Source organism: Puntigrus tetrazona, chromosome 3 (assembly GCF_018831695.1).
Source record: "Puntigrus tetrazona isolate hp1 chromosome 3, ASM1883169v1, whole genome shotgun sequence".
NCBI classification, from domain to species: domain Eukaryota; kingdom Metazoa; phylum Chordata; class Actinopteri; order Cypriniformes; family Cyprinidae; genus Puntigrus; species Puntigrus tetrazona.
In genome coordinates this window covers 15676898-15697741 of record NC_056701.1, presented here as the reverse complement: position 1 = coordinate 15697741, position 20844 = coordinate 15676898, and the positions used below count along the sequence as shown (strand labels likewise).

The window sequence follows — 20844 nt, the reverse complement described above, 5'->3', positions numbered from 1 at the left end:
GAGCACCACAATATTTTCACAAAGGACAACATTAATTTTCTTCAGTGTGGACATGAATATGCAATTCAGCTATGTTGTAAGATGAAACCTTTTTTTATGGCATTCCTGTGGTCACATGACTGAAATTTCAGTATCATGGTGGTCATAAGGAAGACTGAGTCTTATGGCTCAGTTCTCACAAACATCTTTAAAGATGCACTTATACAGCAAATGACAGGAGCTGTAAAAAGCACATCAGGTCATAATAAGTGTTTTCCCAAAAGGCTTTGGATCCAAAAACAACGTAGATTATTGAGGCACTTCAGAGCCAGAGGGTTTTACACAGTCGATTAAATAGCAAAAAAAAACACAAAACAGACAAACTCAATTCCATTTCATGACGTTTATTGATGAACTAGAAAATACTGAGATATTAAAAGAATTGAAAAACACTGATAATGCTGGTTGCGTCTGTGTAAAAAAAAAAAAAGTAAGTTCCAATTCCATACGTTCACACACACAAGTCAACAGCAATCTTTAATATTGGTTTCAATGTTTAAAAAATTTATTTTGTAATTTTGCTTTTTACAAGATTAAATGTGTGTACAAAGTATATCCATACTCATCTCCCCCTCTCATAAAGGATCATTTACAAAACCTTGATGCTTTAAAATTTCAAATAATTTCAAAACTATAGCTTTTTATTATTATTTTTCATTTTGTAACAGGACCGTATCGATGCTGAAGGAACAGCAGATGAAGACCAGTGAAGGACCAGCCTCCAGTCCACGCTAACTTTCTCTCGCTCATCTCCCACATTCATGAACACGTTCCTTCCCTCACTAGCAGCTACCTCACAGAATCCAAATTCAGCAGTATTGCACATTAAGCATGGAGGACGATTGTTCCGAGAGGGGGAATGTCAAAGAAAGAAACGAAAAGAAAACGGCTGAACAGAATCATGCAAACAGTGAACTCTATAACGCATCTACTCGGCTATACACTGTTTTCTAATAAGCCAGTTAAACCTTATACATGGTAAGATACACTCAAACGGACCCTGGACAAGTAGCAGAGGACTTGAGCGCTTCATCCCACATGACTGCTACCAGCAGAGGCCACTGTCTCATTCAGTGACCCAAAGGGAAGGGGATGGACTCCGGCCTCCATTCACGTTACACTACATCACAATAAGCAAAATATATTTTCGTTGATTGCTCTAATATTACTCCTAGAAGCATATATGCGATTTCTAAAACATGCAGACAAAAATACTCTAAAAAGTGCTTTCAGCTTGACTCAAGCTCAGAGTAAACGTTTGTTTTGAGGGGCACTTAAATTGTACAACTCGCTAGACAGGCAAAAGTACTCGACACAGATCGTGTCAAATCAAAAAGAGCTTGCTTAATGTTGCTTCAGATTCACTGTGCATTCGAAGATCATTTGGCATTTGAATTAGCTTTGGGTATGTGTAAAATCCTCAACTAAATTAGGTGACTTAGAAAAACAGTCCGAACCGGAATAGGCTGAATATCGTTTTAAGCCTCGAAACCACACATACAATGATAAAACATGTTAAGAAATACAACCTATTGAATATCAACAAGATAATATCTCTTTAAGAGAGACTGGGCAATGCAATATGAAACGTACATGAAAAAAATATATATTTCAGACGGTTCTACTGTACTTAATAGTGTCAACATTTCTATAATAGAAAGAAATTTCCAAAATACTGAGTAGGCCAAATATTTTCCCAATCGCAAAAGACTGGAAGTCTCTAGTGTCCATACCCTTTCATGATCTCCCTATTCTCCCTCTAAAAACGGGGGAAAAAAATAAAACAAAACAAAACCGAAAGAACCAATAAGTATCCGACGACCATCATTCACAGAGACATCGGGGTATTCATCATGATGAAAGAATTAAAATCAGGCAATGGTTTAAAAGCCCGCATGCAGTGACATTTCTTTCACAAGTGTAAAAATACCACCAAGAGAAAATATCAAACAAAAACATGAAACGTTGAACCAAGGTGGGAGGTAGAATTACAAAGTTAAAAAAAAATTTGGCTGGGCAACTGCAGACAACAGCAAAAGTAGTAGCCTCTAACCCTTATGTTTTCTATAGATCTCGGTAATCATAATTGTTTAAAAAAAAGATCAGTACAGATCATCCAATAGTTTTGTTTCATTATTTAAAAAAAAAAAAAAAAAAACAACAAAAAAAACCCATACACACAGACATGAAAAACGTTTAAGAACAATTTCCTTCCAGCATCAAACAACACGTGTACTTGACTAACACGTGCCCAACCTTTAAAAATAAAAAGACATTCATACCTCCTCTGAACCGTAAAAACGAGGCACAAATAAGAACCATTATTACAATTAAGCAAATAAGGTGTTTGCTAGTCTCTTCATCCATGCAAGGATGCCATAAATCAAATACATTTGACTGGTCTTGATTAGACAAGCAGCAAATACATAGCCTGGTCCTAACTGCTTCTGATGACTGATGCCACTTATATCAATATCAATCAGAAGGACCCATTTTCAAAGACAACATTCAGACTTTGATTCTGCCGGCACATGGCAGCTTTTAGGGACCAAGGTTAAGGCTATTAAGAACGAACCAGAAAACGGCTTGGAATAAAAATGGCAAAAAAAACGTAGACGTGGAAAGGCAAAAAACAACTCCGCTTTTGACTTTCAGCGCTAACAGATAACGTCACCTGCACTGCTGCTATTTGTTTATTCGAAGAAAGTGCTTTCATGCATGAGATGTAATTGCTTTCTGTGGGGGATAATTCTAGAAAAAAGAGAAAGCCGAGTAAAATAGACATAAGCAAGCGTAGCCTGATTATATGGTGCTTTTAAACTCTAATTCTCCATCTCTCACTGACCCTGAGAAGCAATGAGAGAACTAAAACGGTTTTCCCGCAAAGCGCTTCACGTCCACCTGAACTGGGGATTGTCAAGGGAAGTCTGTCCTGTGTAAGACCAAGGGCAGAATTTAAGTGCTTTCTGTTGTAAAACTGCATCATGGGACAACTGGCTTTCGAACACTTTTAAATCCCACAAACCATTTGTCCTGTAATAGTAGTTTCGATATCAAGATTTACATTACATTACGTCGTCAATGTAGTGGGCATCTGAGATTCCAGTAACGACTTACAAGATCTGTACTCTAAAACTAGTTCCTGATATTTGTTAACATTTCAAACATTATTCACAGTTTATTAAAGCTTTTTTTTCTTTTTTTTTTCTTTTGCCGCTTTAAAAAAATTACTGTCACATAAATCTATGGTACATGAAAATAAAATATATTTGTCCATATCATATATAGCTTGTATGCATGTATTTACAAACGGGCGTCATCTGCATCTGTTTCTGTCCCAGTAGAGCCCTTGACTCGTAAAAAGAAACCTTTCTGCCGCGAGAATCGCGTATAAATATTCCGATAGATCTTCTGGGCCACTCGGTGGAAAAGTGACTCACACTTTCCTATTAATAAACAGTCCTTGCAGGCTCGCAGACCACAGTTCAGTCCTTTCTTTAAGTGCTTCTCACATGGGCCGCAGCTTTACGTCTGCTATCGTTTTACCCGTCTGAGTTCATTAGCCAGCCCTTGAAGCTCTGCCAGGGATCTACCAGTAGTAACTGGACAGCGGAGCGTGTGGTGAAGACGACTCTCTGGGCAGAAGTGTGACACAGCCTGTCAGCTTTAATTACTCTTTCCGTTGTTGGTCCCACGACCAAAGAAGCTGGTTCCAAGCAGGCCTTCTCACCCGCAGAAGTGGTGTCACCTCTATTTTAGCCGCACCGATGATGGCTGAGGCAAACAGGACTCAGCGGTGCAGGTGCAGTTGACCTTCGAGACATTTTTGACGCACTTTCACTTTCTTCGCCACGATTTACTCTTCAATTCCGAAAACATAATTTGTCCACCACAATCACAAAGCAGAGCAGTCCATTAATAGACCAAACAGTTGCGTTGAACTTACAAATCTTGCGCAATTTGACAATACCATCTTGTTTGAAATAATGGGCATCTGTTGAAGTGGTCTCTGTACTCGTCTGATTGGTCAGGCTTTGGGTGAAGTCAACACACCTGTCTAGCCCCTTGTATCTCATTCGTTTGGGTCCACTTGTCTTGTTTGTTGATCTTCAGCAGATAACAGGAACCCCATCAGTGTTGAATATCATTCCCGTGGTGGGTTCATAAGTGCCGGCCAGGTAGTAGAGGTCTTCGCTGTCTTGGTACTTCTTGGTTTTAATCATCTGCTCATATTGCTCAAGGCTGACCACCAGACATTTATGAGAAATGGTCTGGACGTCATTCTCATCAATGTGAGAGGACTGGTAGAGTGCCCGCTGAAAAGAGAAAGCAGAGAGAGCTATCAGCCTGTTTTTTTCCCACCAGGATGAAGAGGATCTAATCATTTACTGGATTGGCTTCCTTACCTCCATGAAGTCTTTTCTCTGGTTGGAAGCCTGCAGAACAGCAGGAAGACTTTGGCCAGACATTTGATCCCAGTTCTGCCAAACAAAATTTGATTAGTTACAAACCCAGATAAAGGCAAGACTGGGACAGATCAAGTAACGTCATAATGTACTAACGTCATAATGCTGTGCCCGCAAACCATTATTCTTGTTTAGCAAAGAGAGATGAAAGTAACCTTTTTGTCATGAAGTTTCTTTCCAGGGTTGGTTTCCTCAGGATGATAGAACCATTTGACACGGACCACCATGTTGTTTCCCCAGGACTCCCACATGCTCTGGATGTGTCCAATGAAAGGAAGGTTGGGTCGTCCAGCAGACAGGAATACGGCACAGTCTCCAATACGGATCATTTCCTTCCCACGCATTATGGCTTTGTAGAAAAGCTTCTTCGCCTTCCCTTTCATTCCCCGCCTCTGTCAGAAGTTGAAGGAAAAGCAAAAAAAATGTTTCTTTGGGCCCTTTTATTAAAACCTTTATCAAAAACAGATTTTCTAAAAATACTATGGCACTTAAAACAAAGAGTGAAACAACCATTTTTAAATAAAAAATAAAATACATTCAATAAATTGTATTTAGTATACATACAATGCTACCTTAGAATTTTTTTTTTTAATCATAATTCAATTAGCAAAATCTATTTTATACACTCAGTATGCATTTAGTGTGAATTTCATCAACATAGTACTGCACAGTCAGATCATTCTAACCATGCATACATGCATAATATTTTAGCATTAATTGGTCCAGGCACGTTGTTTTCACAGTAAAAAAAAACATGAAGACAGAACAACAACAAATAAAAACTACTGGAGATGGCAACAACAGACATCTATATCAATGAGTACTGATAAACGCCACTCCAGTATAAATGAATACAAAGACATTTTTAATCAGTCATCACTTCTGAGGAACAGCGCAGACACTGGACAAGGATGAAGCTTGTGTATGCATAATTTGAGATGCTGTGGATATAGCATAGGTAGGACTTTAAGAAAGACATGATCCTAAAATCCATGGGCTTACCTGAGTAGGCTTTCCAAACCACTTCCACAGCTGTCTGGCAGGAAGGAAAGCAGAGATCTTGGGCCTGTTCTCAACGGAGGGCAGCCTCTGTCTTTTTGCCAACTCCTTAGTAGTTGGGAGGTGGATTCCCTCTCGTCTTTTGGGGCGACCGACTCCCTGCTTCACCTTCTGCTGTCTCTGGGGCTTGTGCTGCTGGTTGGCAGACTCTTGCTTCTGGAGCTTATGGATGCTGGCAGCAGGCCCCGTTTTTGACTTGGTCTTCTCGTCCTCGTCCTCCTCCTCCTCTTGAGATGGTACATGCTCTGTGGCTGGGGACAGTTGAGAAACAGCAGCCGGTTCCTCATCTGAGCTACAGGAAGATTCTTCATCACTGGTGGTGGAGGACGAGGAGGAGGATGAGGAGGAGTGAGAACCAGCTGAGGATGAGGAGCTGCTTGTGGATGAGCTGGAAGAGGTGGGACTTGATGCCCGTGAGCTGTTGGAGCTGGTCGAATCTTGTTTGGGCTTCTTTTCCTGCGAGGCCCCTCGCTCTTCTTCTCCCTCAGACTCTGAGCTGCTGCTGCTGCTACTGCAGTTGGGACACTCCAGTTCTTTCTTTTCCTTCTCCCCCGATTTGCTCACCTTCATCAGACCCTCGCTTCCACTGCCAAGCTTACGGACACTGTAGGTGGACACGCTCTCACTAGTAGGCGGGTCTGCCTCACTCGGCTTGTTTTTAGCTTTCAGTGTTTTGTCTGCAGTGGATATTGTAGTGTAGCTGACACCCATGACAGACTTATTCTCTCTTTTGGAGAGATTTTGACCCTCCATCATCATGAGGGCTTTGGTCTTCTTGGTTTTAGGTGACATGACTCCCTCATGGTCCAGTTTGATAAGGATCTCAGTCTGCGGTTGCTTGCGTTGCGTCTTCACACCAAATCCAGGTGCCTCCTCCTCAGGCTTTCGCAATCGTTTGACCGGCTTTCCTTTCCCCGTGGGAGTCACAGTCTCGTTGTTGGATATAAAGGAGGCTAGAGATGTGGAGGGCTCATTATAAAGATCCACAGACAGAACTTTTCCATAGAGCGGCGACGAATAGACAGACTGGGGCTGGGAACGCACTTTGGCCGGCGGCTTGATTCCTGTGGTTTTCTTCTGGCTTTCATTAGATACGGGGATGGAGGGGCTGGCTGTGCTGCCTTGCTTAATTTTTCTACCTGGCCGTGGGCCGCTTTTCTGGCTGGACAGGGGCCTCTCGGGGACCAGCGTTGGGGTTGGTGTGTCAGGTTTTTCATGCTCCTTTGGAGAGACTTCAGGCTCTGGAAAGCAGCACAGGAGGGAAGGTTTTAATATGCCAGACCAAAAACACACTTACCTCCATAAAAATGCTGGGAGGCTAAAAGCAGTTCCTGTTCTGACAGTAAGCTCTTTCCAAGCAAGTATGTGATTTACTATCTATAAAACCACCAATCCAATCCACTTTTGTAAGATCACTGCATTTCTCATTTCAGCAACACCAGTTCTGATGTATTAATGTTTAATTTGAACCAAAGCAATAACCACTTTTACAAAAATGCCAACCATGTCAATGAGAATTCAAAGGAGTGGAAATTACCTGGCTTGGGTTTGGGTTTTCTTCCTCTGCCCTTGCTTTTTGGAGCAGACTCCTCTGTGTTTTTGGGTGGTGTCTCTTTGCCATCAGGTACATCCTTACTGCACTTTCTTCCTCGCCTTTTGGTGCTGGCCACGAGGAGCGCAGGGGATGGTTCTGCACCTGTTGAGATAAATTCAGTTATTAATGGACCCCATAAGGACATTTGTGACAGAAAAAATTGACAAACACACAAAAACTGGCAGATTTCCATGTGCTTCTCTATTTGATATATTTCAACAACGATCATTCACAAACATTTCCACAGTCAAACACACATGCACACATTAATATTTACCCAGTGCTCTTAAATATTACACACAAGCCTTCAAATCTCTCAGTCGCGCTCTCAATCATATGCAACCCTCTGGCAACTAGTGGAAAAACATCTTTTACTGAATCCATCATCAAGCTTCAAGAGCAAAACCAAACACAAATCAGTGGCCGCATGGACTCCAAATCAAACAGAGCGCATGTGGGCTGTTTACCTAACTCTGACATTCAGGTAACGTTTCATGTGCTCCTTCGTGTCTTGGCTTTTACTCCCTGCTTTCGCTGAATACTCACACTGAATCTTGTAGTCTGCCGGCAGCAGCCTAATATGAGAGAGAGGGATCCGGCCAGTGTCTCCATCGTCAAACTCCACTGTAATCAAATCGTCCACGTCTTCCATGTCCGGGCTCCCTGTGGACAAGTAACAGGGTTGACGACCGACGCAGAAGAACACGCATCACCTCAATTTACGTTTCCACTGAGTGAAACAGCAAGCGCTGCTGTGCAAAAAGAGCGACCGCATATTTCTCAGCAGCTGCCGGGATTCATACAGGGCCTTTTCATTCTCATTGGCTGACAGCGGCAGTAGCAGCGACCTCCCTTTAAGAGTTTCTTGACAAGTCTCCAGCTCCCTCCTTCCTCAGCGGGAGGGAAAATAAATAATAATAGAGCAGAGCTCTGCATGTAGCTAACCACACCATCCTTCATTCCCCGGCTCGGTTTATCTGGCAGCGCTTATGGGCTTGGCTAAAAGATTTAGATTAAAGGAAATGAAACAACCCTGAAAGGTTCTCTCACTACGCCTCTATGTGGAGGACAGTGGACATTTGTGCATATTTAAGAAACGCAGATGCTGTAAAACACATCGGTTAATAGTCTGTAATAGCCAGTGAAAGGCGCTCAATTAAGCAGAACAGGAAAGCTGTACCTCTGACGACCGTGCCAGGGTAAAGGCAACGGTACTGCTGGCTCCAGTAGGCTGCAATCCGGGTCCCCTGAGGAAGGTATCTAACGGAGGGAGGTTTCACATCAATAATCTGTAGGACAAAGGCAGTGTGGATCAGAGAGGATTATTAAATCAACACCTGTGTGCATTCAGACACTTCTCGGTCGTCTATCTTCTAAGCCGAATAACTAATGAATCATTTTTTGGCGAGGAAATGTACATTTTGTGTATATAATCCATCTTAGAGAGGCGGTAATGGCTAAGGTTGCTCTTGGCAGTGGTCCGCTTCCAACGGTACATTAGGAAGGAAAGGCGGTAGCCGCGAAAGCGCGTGTGCCTAAACCAACAGACAGAGGTACTGGAGCAAAACATGCCCTTAGCTTAATAGCAGGAGAAGGTGCTAAACAGCTTCTATATTACACAGTGCCTCTGGCCTGTTAGCAGAGAGAGGAAACAGAGGAGTGTGCCTGGAGTAAAAACACACAGGCCTGTTTTGGTGAGCCGTAACGTGTATGTGGGTCAGCAAACGGTGTAGGGCAGTGTACTGACCGCCTCCTGTAGCAGCTGCTCCAGGCAGTAGATATGTGGCCTGTTCCCTCTCTCGCCCTCCACCACCACACTGTATCTGTAAGACAGGACATAGTCATCAGCCCAAAACAAAAGGGAACGCACATCCTGTTGTCATGAAAATATTAACATTAAATGAACATTTCCTTATTTCGACTTATTTCAGAACGAGACAGGGTATTCAATGGAACAAACAAAAATGTAGGCCAGGACGTATTTCATCCACCAGGAATTGATTTGACGATAGAATAAAGTGATTGTCCCATTTTGGAAAAGAACTACTCAGTTTCTGAAATACAGGCACTATAATTTGTGAATATAATCTTATCTGGCATTAAATTACTGAAAATTACTAATAAACAGTGACAGAGCTCTTGTATCATGTAGTACATTGGAGTCCAATAAATCATTTAAATCCATACAAAAAAAAATATAGGGTAGGGATTTAATATTTACTATTTCTTGTTATGATTTTAAATCTCTATTTTACCTCAGAATGATCTCACATTCTGAGGTAAAAATAGGTGCTAAAGTCTGATCCGAGGTGGCCGTTTTGAAAATAAAGTTATTATAATCTTAATTCAAAGGATGAAGGATTTTGAAAGTCCAATAGAAATAAAAAAGTTAACATTTTAAAATGATAAACATTCCTTACATACATATACATACATATATATTTATTTAAAAAAAGTAATCAGAGTATTCAAAAATTTATCAAGAGTAACAGTTTAATAAAAGTGGACTAATTCAAAGAGTTACACTACGTGAAGAGGATCACTTTTTCATGCTGAATAGGTAAGAACACACGTGAAACTGGTGAAGGAAGCTGCCTGTACCCAGTGCATTACAGTTTTGTCTAAAAATATATTGTAGTAGGCTGTTGAGAAGAGATGTAGAGAGGCTGAACCAAAAGAGTCAGCAGCCCAAGAGCTTGAAGACAGGGCTCTTTTGAGAAACACACAGAGCTTTGAAGCAGCCTTTATTCACAATGCCCAAAGGAGCTTGGCTTTCTCTCTAACTACCCTCCCTTCCTTATTCAAGCTCAACCTTAGGGATACAATTTGGAGGGGCTTGCCCCCTTTTTTTTAATTCCTTGCCCGATAAATTTATCCTTTTGTGGTGCTTTTATTGTCTTTACTGTCAAGGAGTCAGAGCAGTGGGGATATGTAAGATAAGTCAGTTTCTTGACATCACATGTGAGCCAAAATGGGCTCTGACGCAAATGGAAAAAAGGAATTAAAAAAAAAAAAAAAAAAGAAAAAAAAGAGGCAGACCAGGCTAAGTCAGTGTGTAGGCGGAGCACAATCCAAACATAGGGTTCTCTCTCCAGATTTGGAATATTATTGGAATATTATTTCTTGAAGTTGGCAGATTTCACCTTTGAAAAATCTGCAACACCCACTTCCAGCTAAACTAGTCTCCACTGCCAAAGTGAACAGACAAGCAAATGCATCAATACTGTTAAATAAAAAAAGGAAGCGTTTGGACTTTTATTGGTTGTCTGAGGAAAAGAGAAACAACAGTGACCGGTCCTTTAAAGTGCAAGTCACTCTCTGTAATTGGATGCAAGCACATGAGCCTTATAAATCAGATTGGGTGCATACATGCAGCTGCATATGTGACATCCAAGATGGTGCTTCTGGACTTAAAAAAAAAAAAAAAAAGCAGTGACAGTTAGATGTTTGGCCTTTTTCATTTGGATTCATGAGGGTGCCTGCAGTTCAAGCATAGACCCAGAGCCAGGCTTCAGAGGTGTCCATCACCGAGTGGCAGTCTTATTACTGTGACATGGACCTGGGAGGTGATGTGGGACAGCGTCCCCCAGATCACTTCCTCCTGGATCTGGCCTGAGGGGGAGGACTCTGCTGGCCAAACCTGATTGGTTCTGTCTGCAAAGCTTGGGATAAATTCACACCAGCTGTGTCAGGGGGGAAAGAAGACTGACCGGACAAGCAGGGTTAAATATCTGTCGTGTCTGCGGATGGCTCGCCTGATGTGGGCTTGGGACATGGAAATGATCATGGTAAATTTGTTTTTGTTTCTTAAGTGAAAGGTATTTGGTACTAAAAGTCTTTACAGAATAATCTGCAATAAAATGATTCTGACTGGTCAAACATTTTTGTTTAATGACCACAATAGTTTATATTCCCAAGAAACTGGTTTTCCCAAATAGCAAGTAACTATTGTCATTGCAGAGATTTAGTTTGTTCTCAAATAAAATTTTTTTCATAACATTGTTTTATTTATTTTGGGAAAACCATTGTTTTATTTTTATTTTATTTATTTATTATTTATTTTTCAGCCTTACCCTGGTTGCTCCGTGTGGGTTTATTTTAGTGTTGAATGTCTTAAAACTGTACTTGATTCACACACACACACACACACACACACACACACACACACACACACACACACACACACACACTACAACATCACTTAATATAAATAAATCCTTCAACATTCAGCAGAACAGCATAAAAAACAGGTAAAAAAAAAAACTATTTACATGGCAATGTAGAAAACGGTGTGTGTGTAGAGGCATAAAATGCAATTTGACATATTATATTTCTCTCCGAGATGACATGATGACATTGAGAAATCTTTGATTATTGTCGGAACAGTGAGAGATGGGGAACTTTAGCTGTGAAAAATCACATTTTTCTCTCTCTTTACATAGTGCCACATCTCTAAAACATAATTAAAGATACAACAGAGGCGAGCCAGTGAAGGATGGAGTGAAAGCTTCAATTAGTTTGCCATTACCCATAAATAATGGGCCTGTGCCATTAGCATGGTCTTCACGTCGGAAAGTGTGACAATGGCTTTGCCAAAGGACTTTTCTGAGCAGAACACAAAGGCTTCATGAAAGCCGAGGCTCAGGCTGAGAACAGACACTTTTCCTTACCCTAGATTTCAGTTCCAATTCGACACCGGCTGTGTGAGCTATTGACTGCACAATTAACCAGTCCGCTCTTATGTACTGCAAGTATGTTCGTGCCTGCAGAAGCCCAGGCTCTCCACAACAGGCTCTGTTAATGAAGACAGGCGAGGCATATAAACAGCATCGGCGGTGGCATATAAACATCCGAGTGCCCAAGCACAGATTTTCAATCTCTGAATGCGTTTAAGGTGTCTTGTAGCACAAGCCGTCACAGAATTACATTTCTAGAGGGCAGGGTGGACAACAAGCGATCCGTTGCAGTCGAGCCCTCCGCACTAGCGCCTGCTCTCGTCATATTAAATCCTCTCGCAAGCAGTTCTCACCGAACTACCCGCTTTGAAGAGTCGCGGTAACACAGTCCTGCACAAAGGCACCTTCCCTCGCTTGGCTGGAACTGCTATTTTTAGTACAAGAGACACATGCAGAGCAGGCGATAGAGGGAGAGATTTTTCACTGCCAAAATACGACAAACATATCTCATTATGCCACGCAAATGTGCTGCAAATGGACAGATAAAGCACCACCTTCCCGCTCCCTTAATTTCGGGTTTCAGGTTTGTGAACAAGCATCCAGATTTTCAACACGTCGCCTGACCTCTGGCTCGCAGACCGCTGGAGTTTGGGAGAAGGGATTGTGATGGCTGCTCCTCGCTTTCGGACTGATAAGAGGAAGACGTGTTTCTGTGCTGAATGCTAAACACGGTCATTGAGCGACAGTGGGCCACCGTTCTAATGAAACTAAAATGGAGGACAACACATTTCACAGAGGGCAGAAACGCAACAGAGCCCCTCTCATTAGAGATCCCCGGACCAGATGCTGCACCAGTTTGACATTTTTCACCAAATGAGATTATCTTTTATAGAGTTGACTTTGAGAGGAACTCTCTCACCCCTCGATGGACTAAAACTCGTTCATCCAAGTGGATAATAGGCCATGGGAGACTACAAAGTCCAAACAAAACAAAACTGCCCATTTCTGTCATCGCCTCCCGCAAGACACTTCACACCCCTTCTGTTTCCTGACCAAACAAAATGTTGTACTTCCCAATTTTTCCATGGAGAACCCTGAACCGGACCTTACAATAGGAAAAAACTTGGCAATATTTCACTGACTGTAACACCGAGTGGCTCAAGTAAGCGGTAAAAAATATCTGTAAATGGCCAGGGACCTACAGCTAAATAGGGCACAAAGATGAACGCCATCTTTTTTAGTGGCCTTGGTTCAAAGCCTTGAACCAAACCAACTGCCTCTGAGATCAATCAAAACATTAAAACATTCAGAGGAAAACTAGATGAAACTTTAGTACACAGAAATATGCAATCAAATGAGGGAATTTTGTATCACTGTAATGCATCTGCCTACAATAAACCATCTCTTCTTTTGATTTACACATGCATCAACCACCACTTTCAGGTGGGATTTGTTTTACTTAGCCATCTTTACTTGGATTACTGTTACAGATATACTTCTCTAATAAGTTGATGTCACTTTGTCAATTAAACACGATTATAAATAGCAGTAAACAAATACTAACTTGCTGGCTCTACAGAAGGATGTACCCTTGCCAAAGACTGTTTATATACCAGACAGTTCACGCATATTAATAAAATGGTAAGAATCCACAACATGCAATGTGATACGGTGTAATAAATCCTACCTTCTAATAAAAACATCTAAATTGCAAATTTGTAAAATTGTGTTACTGCAGCTTCTGTGACCTTTCCCAATCCCGACCCCCTCTCCCTCTCTCACACTACACTTCCTGCCAGTTCTGATCGGTCCTATCATAATAAAGCCAAAAAATAAATAAAAAATAGGAGGTTCCCACAAAAACAATCAGTGTCCTAAAATGTATGTGTTTTATGTTATTTAACCATTTTAACCGATATATTTGTGCAGATTTGAAAAGGTACTTTAAATGTGAATATGGCATTTTTCAAATTTCAGTATTTCTCCATTCAAGCAGCTCGAAGTGGGATCCAGCAAGCATTTTACACTGTATTTCACAGATGCTTCTATGAGTTATTGTAGCCTATAAGAGATTTATGCCCAGACAAAAAAGAAGCAAGACACAGCAGAGGGTATTACGATAATGAAAACAGCTCGGGCGGGGGGTATCTTACATGTCAGGAGAGTGAACTGTGTTGATGTGGCCGGCATACAGGAGTTTGTCATCCATAGGGATGAGGACCCGTAACCCATCCTGCAGTTCGTCTTTGTTAATGACACAGTTCCGAGGGGCTGGGGGAAACAGAACGCAGGGAGATGAGAAGAGAGACATGCCGAAACTTGTGCTATTAAATAAAACCAGAGACATCTCATCACCACCTTAAAACTGCAAATGTTAGAGAAAATAGCTAGCTTCCAAAACCCAGAGCTGCTTATGGATGCAGCATCTTAATGTGAAAACTGTTCCCAAAGGCAACTTAATTATGCTGCTCTCCAAGATACCTCATTTTAGCCAAATTCTAAGGCCCTGTTTACACTAGTCAGTTTTCATTTTAAAATTTATTTTTAGAATGAAAATGATCCCCTGCTGGGTCTCCGTTTACACAGCATTAAACGCATGTCAGGTACAACTATAGATATTTAAAATCTATATGGTGATGATACACACACACACACACACACATATCTAAAAAAAAAGACATATTTATAAAAAAAAAGAAGTATCATGTTTTTACTTCATGTTTTTATTCCATTTAGGAAAGTGACGTGAACTGCATTATAATGCTCTATAATCAGTAATTATACATTTACAAAATTTTATATTATTGTAACAGTTTAATATGGTTTTATTTTACATTACATAAAAAATAAATAATCGATTTAAACAAATCTACTGTCAGTATAGACCGTCTTTGGCTGTGTCCATTGCATCCATAATGTTTTCTTACAGATACGCCTCCAACTTGGAAACTCTGGGCTTAAAGAAAATTTAGTTTGCCCACTCGTAACAACGATTTTATGGTGGCGTTCATGTGAGTTCAACTCGTAAATACAATCTATCTGACATGACTTGAACGCACCATAAAACATAAAATAAAACCATAAAACAGTCACGTATTAATCGCAGAGAAGTGAATTTCAGAGTGCATTGTGATAAAAAAAAATCTGATTTAAATTGAATGAAATAAAAAAAATGGGTAATATTATAAATTCATGTGCTATGTGTACAGCAGAGGTAGCTTAGAAACATCCTCACATCATGAAATCAATTGTGAACAATTGTGCCTCTCTCTCTCTCTCATGGGAAGGGACTGTTTGCGGCCTATGCACACTCTTCAGAATCATTCACTTTGAGGTTTCATGACGATTATGTGCAGTGCAGGTAGCAACAGCTCACAAGCTAATGCATGCAATAACTCTCAGCTTGTCCCATTAATGTATGAACGCAATCAGGCCGAATCAATTTTCTGATTTTTAATGCTGGATTAAGATAAGATAGGCTGTGAAATTATCTCTTCCTCACGTCATTCAAAAGACATTCACTTTTAATTGCATGCACGGACAAGAAAATGAAGTCTGATTTAGTCATAAAACAGCAATTAAAAGCGGGGGAGCAGCGAATGGAAAGCGCTCTGCGGTCCTGCTGACGAGAGGGAATGTGAAAGCGTCTCACCGGGGGTGCAGGGTCTTTCGGGCTGAGCGCTCACAGGGGGATTCTCATCCTCGGAGAAGCTGCTGTCCTGGTTGGGCTCAAAGTCCTCATCAGCAGCCATACTTTCCATCAGTTTGCTGACAGCACCGCCCTTCCCTCGAGCCTGCTGGGGGAATTCAAGCACATTTTGCCCCAATTCCTGTGACAATATGAAATATTGAACACTGAGCCATTGTTGGTTCAGTTCTAAAGATGAGACCCATGTGCTTACTAGAGGAGAATTGATTCAGTAAAACCCATTTAGATGAGTGACAAGCTTGGCTCGTGAGATGTAGGATTTCTTGATTTCGAATGCGCCAAATACCCAGAGGAGTTCCTGAGCTTCTGCACTGTGCATTATAACATGTGATTTATACATAAGATGAAAAAACAGCAGCGGCGGAGAGTTTTTAAAATGCAGTGGAGATTTATCTTTAGAGGAAATAAATAAATTGTGCGGAAGGGGGGCGGAGAAATGGATGGAGCGAGATGTCGTTTGGTTAATTTCACTGCTTTCCCGCTGAGTGTGCAGTCTAATTAGGCTTGCTGCTCTACTGCACTCGCCCCTTTTCTCTCTCCTTCTCCTTCCCCATCTCACCTCCTTCTCTCCCTTTGGTCACGGTGGGTACGGAGAGCAGGCCCATGCAGACTGGGACAGGGGAACAGGAAGGGGTGGCTCATTTAAATGCAAGGCTTCTCCCAATAGGCCTTGAGCCTGCCAGGTAAAATTATTCTAATCCCTCTCTCTGTTTCTCCTCGGCGTCACAGTGTAGCACAAAATGGCTGCTCAAGCCTAAGTCCGTTTCAAATATTTATTATGTGGCATGTTAAAAAATTGAGGTAACGCAAAGTGCATCACATATTTTATGAGTGTTAAGGCAGGCCAAATAATAAAAGCATGATATTTTTGTCATCAATTGTATGAGAGGCCAAAACATGTAATATAATATAATATTAAAGAGGTTGGTAATATTTTTGGGGTTTATTGAAAATTATCTGTAACGCTGCCAAGGCTGCCTGTTAAGTATTATTCAAATTGAAAAGATCTGTTTTCTATTTCATTATATTTTACAATCTAATTTATTCCTAAGATGGTAACGTTGAATTCTCAGCAGTCATTACTCGTTTTTTCCAATCTCATAATCCTTCGAAATCACTCTCTTATGCTGATAAATCTTAAAGACATCAAACTTCTAAACGGAAATAAATACTGAAATATTACTGAATGATATTTAATGAACGTAAAATGACATTTGATACAATTGCATGAGCCTAAATAAAATAAATAAGCTTAGCTTGTAATACCTTTATAATGCAATAGTCAACATTTGAAGTGGATCAAAACCCTTCATCAAATCTGTCATAAAAGCAAAATGCATTCTTGTCTTAGAATCATTTTGATACACTTCAGATGTTAACTACTGTTTTCAAGAAACAATACAAAAAGATTTATTTCACGGTTGATTGGTAGATCTTGGCACTGACTCAAGAGAAAACTACTATTTCTGTTCTTCATTCCAAATATTGAAAAAGAGTTTATCAGAGAGTTTATGATTTGATAGCATCAAGCACCAAGTTACCTCTCTGGCTTTGGGCTTCACCTTGCTCTTGCGCCCTGGGCTGACAGGGAGAGCTCCGGTGCCCTCCGCGGGTGTGCTGGAGAGCTGGGGAGGGGGCAGACACAGGGGGGTCTCTTTAATCCTCTTCTTCTAGAACATTCACACCAGATACAAAGCCAAACCATCAGCATGGACTAGAGTGAAAAGCCTCACACAAATGCACCACACTGGAATCAGGTCTCCCACACATTACAGCCACTCAACACTGGACAGATCAGCAAACATTAACAGGCAGTCATGCACTAAAATACAAAAAAATATATACATACATAAAAAAAATATATATAAAAAAAAAAAACACGACGGAGGATTGGGAGGGTGGAATGGTGATGGCTGGTAATTGTAGTCTGGCAAGCGGCAGTCATCCTTTTGTGTCCAACAACATGACACTCACAGCGGGAGGCTTTCTTGTCCGACAAATGTAGCAGGACACCTGCTGGTATCAAGCGCCCGCACCGTTTCGTTGGGTCTGGCGCATACATGACTAGATCTACATCAATAAAACAAGGGCTTACCTTGTTGGGGTCTTTCGCTTCCTTGCCTTTGGCCAGCTCCTTAGGGCTCTGCGGGGACGTTTTGGGTCCACGGGTGGGTTTGGGAGTAAGCGGAAGAGGAGTTTTGCTGGACGGGGAGATGGGGTTGGCTTGGGCTGCATCGTGCAGGAAGATGCGCTCGCTCCTCCGCCGCGTCCATTGTTCGTCCTCGCTTCCGTCAGCGGTGAGGTCGAAACTGAACTCCCGGGGAGACTTGGGTTTCTTGGGTTTGCGTCCACGCTTGCTTGGGCTACAGTCGTCACGCATGACGCTCGCAGGAGGCAAAAGCGGGAGCTCAGGAGCCGACCGCTTGCCGTGCAACAGCGACGGAAACTTCTTTCTCGTCTTCACATCGCTCTCAGAATCGGTGAACTCGAACTCCGTGCCTACAATCAAGAAGACACAGCCTTCAGTTATCGCTAAAGCATGCAAACTAATCGCACTCGCACAGAAACGCAAAGTGCCTTTTATGAAAAACACACCAGTAAAGTAAATACTAGGCCATCTGCTATAATTTAAACCATCTACATGCGGTCAGCTCGTTTGCAAACGAAGGACAATATCATGTGCACATGTGAGATATAAACGGGGCCAGATGTGAAAGCAGAATTAAGTCCGAGCGTCGTGGCGGGGTCTTGGAATAGTTAATGAAGGGGGCTGTTGGTCTCTGCTGGCAGGCCTGTCGTGTGCACTGCTGGGTACCCGCTCAGGATCACAGCCCAACCTCATCAAAGCAAAGCCTGTCAGCATCACATTCTCAGCGAGAGCAAGCGGAGCAGCAAACACACACACACACACACACGGATGCGGCGGGGGGATAATGACACTCCATTCTCAAGGTGGGGCACAACTGATGGGTGTCTATATTGAATAACACCCCTACTGAGTGACTGCTCCAAGCACAATGTGTTTTCATCTGCCAGCACCCTTCAATTCTCTCACTCGTCGGCGCACATGCACTACACAGCGCAACAAAAGACAGCCAATAACAATGCATCACCTTGTCACCTGGGAATTCAAGCCTCATGGGCTTGGGAAAGCAGCTGATGTCACATTTAAGAGATTACAGATGAAAAAAATAAAAAAAAGCACTTCCTTACCCAGAAGACTCTGTCGTTCCTCTTTCTTCTTGGCTTTCTGTTTAGCCTCCAGTTGGACAATGGAGAGCGGATTGGTGACGATGGGGCTCGGGATAGCGCTGGCGGCGAAGCGGGCCAGAAGACCCAGCCCGCTTTCTTCTATAGATGATGAACACAGGCCGTCGCTTTCATCAAGCTCGTAATCATAAAGATCTTCGTCCTCATCATCATCCTCATCATCATCATCCTCATAATCATCCCCTTCGGTAAAATACTCTGTTAACAGTGGGAAGAAAGTCATTTAGGTTTTTTGACAAAACATGAACAGTTCAGAAATTGATGAAGCCTGCGATATAATGCAGAGCTTTTCAACTCTAGACCTGAAGGAGTAGTGTCCTGCTGAGTTTAACTATAACCTCAACCAAACACCCAATCAAGCTAAATTACAACTCTTAAAAACAAAGGTGCCAAAATTTTTTTTTTTTAAGAACCATTGTGCTGTTAAACCATTAATCGTGATTAATCACATCCAAAAAAAACAATTTTTTTAACAAAAAAAAATCAGAGTACACACTTTTTTGAAAATGTTTAAATGTATATAAATTCATCATATATAAATATATTTCATTTAATATATACATGCAAGTTTGTGTGTGTGTGTGTGTGTATATATAATATTAATGTAAATAACTTATTTTGGATACGATTAATTGCTTAATCGCACTACCAAACGATTTCATAGTATAATAAACATTTTTATAATCTAAACACCTTTTCACTAAAAATTTTTGTGCAGTGGGAAAATTCTTTATGGAATTGTGGATGGTAATAAAAAAATGTATATATTTTTAAGGAGCATGCATGCAAGTAAGTTAAACAGTTTAAAGTTTGCAGGGCACTGGTCCTCCAGCACTGGAGTTGAAGTGACCAGGTTTAAAGTGATAGTTTACTCAAATAAGAAAATTCTGTCATTATTTGCTTACCTTTATGTCGTTCCAAACCTGTATGAGTTTCTTTCTTATGCTGAACATTAAGATCACTTAAAGAATTTTTCTCCATACAATAAATGTTGGGTCTATCAATGTTGTTTCAGACCCTATTGAGTTTCATTGCATGGAAAAAAAAAATCTTTAAAATATAATCTCTCTTTATTGTTCTGAATTAGGAAAAGATAAAAAATAAATAAATAACAGGTTTGGAATAACATGAGGGAGTTTAAATGGCAAAATTTAAATTTTGTGTGAACTATCCATATCAATCATCCTCCGTTAAATCAGAACTTCAATCCCATGCAAATAAATAAGAAATATCCAACATATAAAGACCGTTTTTTCCTGCTAGTTCTCTTTGTAGAACAGTAAAACCATCAAACCCAATCTGCATAGCTATGAATACTAGATTACTATCACTAATGCATCATTCTGCCAGCAGTACTGTTCTTCTCACTTTCACGTATCCATTGTAATCTAGCACCGCAGAAGCAGACTTTCTCTAGATTAATGTGTTCTTGCTCAAACACTGCAGCCCACCCACCACTACACAAGATTACTGGTGGGGGACAAAGCCTGGTTTCATGCGGGCAGCATATACTAAGCTGGGTAGGCAGGATCTAGCAAGTGCAGCTTTCAAACCTTCAGAGCTTTAGGGCAGGATTTAAAATCAGCATGGCTGCTGGCTCGTTCCAAATCGAGAGGGGCTGGGAATGCAAAAGCCCAAACCAAATAAGAGAAGCCAGTAAAGTGGCCTTGCCCAATGTGCTGAATGAGCTGAATCACTGAGGGAAAAATGGGAATAGAAATAAGCCACAAGCGCTGCAGAAAGCTAAGGTTGCTGGCAGAATCCCTGACTAAGAAAGTCATCAATTATTAACAGTCTCTTCAGCTCGGAGCTTGTCTAAACTGATAAAGGACGAAAAAAAAAAAAAAAAAAAAAAACCTCAAGGACTAACTGTAAGACAGTAGGTACCCACTTTAAGCAACACCCCTTTTTCTCATTCTCTGGAGGGTGAGGAACACACTTGGTGATGGACACAGACACACAGGATGTTTCAGCGTGGTTGTGAGTAGCTGAAGCCAAAGGTGAGTTTGTTAAAGACAGAGACTTTGTAGC

General features: G+C 41.3%; 1 protein-coding gene across 1 annotated transcript in view; it reads right to left on the bottom strand.

Annotated features, from left to right (window-relative positions):
• Window positions 1–367: 367 nt before the first annotated feature.
• Window positions 368–20844, bottom strand: part of tnrc18 (trinucleotide repeat containing 18) — a 58358-nt gene continuing 37881 nt past the window's right edge. The window contains 13 exon segments of the mRNA XM_043235658.1: window positions 368–4355; window positions 4446–4520; window positions 4661–4897; window positions 5508–6805; window positions 7102–7260; window positions 7705–7821; window positions 8339–8447; window positions 8906–8981; window positions 13988–14105; window positions 15487–15664; window positions 17085–17213; window positions 17639–18042; window positions 18757–19011. Of these exon segments, the coding sequence (XP_043091593.1) occupies window positions 4149–4355; window positions 4446–4520; window positions 4661–4897; window positions 5508–6805; window positions 7102–7260; window positions 7705–7821; window positions 8339–8447; window positions 8906–8981; window positions 13988–14105; window positions 15487–15664; window positions 17085–17213; window positions 17639–18042; window positions 18757–19011 (3362 nt within the window). The 3' untranslated portion in view covers window positions 368–4148.